General features: G+C 39.7%; 1 protein-coding gene across 1 annotated transcript; it reads right to left on the bottom strand.

Moving 5' to 3' along the window:
- Window positions 1-551: 551 nt before the first annotated feature.
- On the bottom strand, window positions 552-3,322 carry LOC101302090. Its single transcript, XM_004303731.1, has 6 exons — window positions 3,220-3,322; window positions 3,065-3,131; window positions 2,838-2,966; window positions 2,689-2,762; window positions 2,467-2,604; window positions 552-1,389 (listed from the first exon to the last, which is right to left on the bottom strand). The coding sequence occupies exons 2-5, from the start codon at window positions 3,101-3,103 to the stop codon at window positions 2,469-2,471; spliced, it is 378 nt and encodes a 125-aa protein (XP_004303779.1). The 5' UTR covers window positions 3,104-3,131; window positions 3,220-3,322; the 3' UTR covers window positions 552-1,389; window positions 2,467-2,468.
- Between the last annotated feature and the right edge of the window lie 233 nt (window positions 3,323-3,555).

Below are 3,555 nucleotides of genomic sequence, written 5' to 3'. Positions count from 1 at the left end.
AGAAAGTCAGAAACTAAGAATTAGTGAGCCTACTAATGTTGAAAAATAATCTAACAAGAAATGATGAAAGAATTTTGAACCAAAAGAACAAGCGTACAACGGTTTCTTTTGATTTAAGACCGTAATTTCATTTCCAAATTTAAACCAGTGAATTGCTGAGCTACACCAATAATAAAAAATCAAAGATTGAAGTTCAATGTGTGCAAGGTGCCTAAAGTTAGCTCATGTAGACATAAATAGCAATTTAGTTTCAATGGTAATGAGGCTTGGTGCGTCTTTTCTCATTCGTTTGGAGCCAAAGAAAAAGAATAGCAAGTTTGTTAACCCCATGATCATCTTCTTCATTTAAACCTCATCATCCTACCTCTCACCAGATCTCTCATTATCCGTCTCAGTAAAGCTATCTGTTTTGTTGAAGAAATGGCTATGTCCAAGGCATTCAGTGTTTGCATCATTGCTCTCTTGGTGTGCTCGCTCTGTATTGACACGACCAATGCCGGCGAACTTGGCTATGGCGCCTTGAGACATGACCAGCCTTCATGCAGGGGAAAGAACCCCTGCATGCCACCACCAAGCAACACCTATAACAGAGGTTGTGAGAAGGAGAATGACTGCAGGGGTGGCCCAAATCTCCAGTGAGAGTGGCCAAGATGGAAGCTCCAGTGAGGGTAGCCCAGATGGACAGTAACTAAAATAGATGACAGTAACAATGGAGCTTGCCACAACAAGAATCAAATTAGTCATATACCATGGGGTTGTATATAGGATCTTAATCATAATGCCAATATATTGTATAATTATGTAAATAAATACAAACTTAAATCAGTTAAATGTTCTTTATATCGAGAGAAGCATTATTCAATCCTACTGTTATAGATCTCTCTTTCCCCTAATCAAGTATATCCATAGGGCATAGGCAGATTGAAGGAACAGCTTCCTTATACGTGCCTGTCAATACCAACATCATTCTTTTCCTTTTCAACTTCAAGGAAACTAAGAATTCAAATGTCTTTTTTACTATCATTCACAATATGCATTCATCGACTCTGTAATCAAATCTAAACACCAACAACTCTTAGACGAACGACACCATTTCATATGTATTTACTGATCACGTCTCTTACAGAGGAAAGACTCGCTAGGAAGACAGAATCTACTGATCACGTTTCTTACAGAGGTAAACCTTAGATGAATGCCAACACATACCATTCGGACATGTTTACCAGAGCAAAACAGAAATTAGTTTATACATGAGAAGACAGCAATTAGTTGAACTAAAATACTTAGCATTAGGTCTTTAGGTTGCAACTTCCCTACATCAATGGCGACAGTGACCTTCCATTTGAAATCATCTGAATGAAAATCCTTGAAACTCTTTGGCTCGGAAACCTGCACAGAGTGTCTGAATTAGTTCCAACCTATTTATATGCTTAGTGCTTTTTCACACTTCTTTATGAATAAAACAGCTGGTACAAATTTCAGGGTAAAAAACATAGCTCACTTCTAAATGTACCCAAGTGGTATATACTTTCTGTTGAATTTCTTTTAATCTAAATTCAAAGTCATATTTATTTTACTGTTAAAGTTCATGTTTCTAAAATAAAAATTATCATTTTACTGCTATAATCGTAATGAGGTTAAGGTAAGTGTGGTGCTTGATGTACTAACAATTCAGTTTCAATCTCTGTCATGTTTCCTAGAAGTGGCTGGCACACTTTCTCATCCCCACAAAGACCATTGCCTCCCCATATCCTATATCTCCCATATTCTCATGATCTAAGTCTAGACCAGTAGACATATATTTTCGTTAAAGAAACAGCTCGTGGTCATTTGCATTGAAACTACCACCGCCAAACATATTCACTGTGGAGGATAAAATGTGCAGTGCTGAGGGTTACTGTGTATTCCTCCACCAAGAAATTCTTACGAACAGATGTGGTGAGAAGCTCAATCAATGCAAGGGTGGCCGCAAACTAAATTAGGGCTGGAAGGGCCATGGAATAAAGGAGCTTAAAAGAAAGAGATGATGACCTTCAATCAATTACCAAGGACTACAAAAGGACGTCAATTCTTCTATCTGAACTAACCACATGGGTTGTTTTTCAGTACTTAAAAAAGAACATCCCTCTCTATTTACAACTATACAAAGTAAAGCCCTTACACTTTGCTCTGTCTTAAAGCAGATGTTAACCAAATTTCTGTGAATCAGGCAAAAGGATGCAGCTCATATTTGCTAACTGCAATTGATAACAAAAAGACCAAAGTATTCTGCCATAATGAAAAATCCTAACAACCTTTCTTTCGGAATAAAGGTAAACCATAAATATCTATCAGACCGAAGCTAAACTATATCCACGGACCTATTGAGCCAGCCATAACATAATCAACATCAGGAGTCTCAATTTGCAGGAGTACATTATCTATAAGCAGTAAAATGAACACATGACTAGCAAATTTAAGTATTACCTTCAAGAATCAACATGAGGATTCTGAAGCAAATATGCAGCATTGTGCAGCACAGCACCAGCCTCCTCATTCGAAACATCAATCGCGCGCAACTCCCTGATCTCCTCCTGCCATTTCTCCATCTGCTCCTTGTGAATCCTGCACACAAATTCCCACTCAGGCATTAACACAAACACCTTCCGGGCACTATAAAAACACATTTCCCTCATTTTCGAAACTCACATGATCAATCTCTCCTCATACTCATCACTGATCTTCTTAAACATCGCCTTCCCCGAATCAAGCAGCTCTGAAATCTACGAAAATAGTACGCACATTACACGAAGCTCTCAACACAAATCAAAATCACAGATCGAAACCGAAACGCTCACCATCTCAGTGAACCGGTCGATCTTCGTAAGGATCTGACTGATCGAAAGCTCCACCTCTTCAGATCCAGCAAACTCTTCCCTCTGCGCCATCTCCGAGTCCGATACACCTCCCTCTCCTACCTCGCGACTCTGATTATCAAAAATTCAAAATCAAACCAGAGTTTTTGAAACACTAACAAAAACACGAAGCGCAATTAGAAATAGAAGATCGTTTGGAGGCCACGTACCTCAGGTTTCATGCGTTTTCTGTTTGCTTCGCTCTCCATCGGATCCGATTAGGTTTCGAAATTTCAACTAAGCAAACGGAGCAGTCGGTGAAGCGAATCCGTAGAGTTATAGAAGTCTTGAGCTGAATTTAGCTAAGCCTAAAATGAAAGCGTACCTTGAGTCTCGGCCGGAGTGATTCCGGTGAAGAAGACGCGGGTGAAGAATGAAGCGAGCTTTGGATTCAAAACTTGAATTCTCTTTTAGCTTTTGAGTTACGCGGGAGCGTTTTCTCTGGGGTTAGCGCTTTTTATAAGGGACCCCAGTGGTGGGTAACACCTGTGATGTATGGATACGTATATCCCGGCCCCAATACGGATACGTCTCGGATACGTCTTGGATATGTTACAGGTATGCGTTCAGATGTCTCGGATACATCAGGATATACGTCTCGGATATGTCTGGAATTTCTAACGTGAGCGTTATCGTGTTCTGCTTAAAGACACCAACAAGA

This window comes from Fragaria vesca, linkage group LG6 (genome assembly GCF_000184155.1).
Source record: "Fragaria vesca subsp. vesca linkage group LG6, FraVesHawaii_1.0, whole genome shotgun sequence".
Taxonomy (NCBI): Eukaryota; Viridiplantae; Streptophyta; class Magnoliopsida; order Rosales; family Rosaceae; genus Fragaria; species Fragaria vesca.
This window is presented reverse-complemented; position numbering and strand designations above follow the sequence as displayed.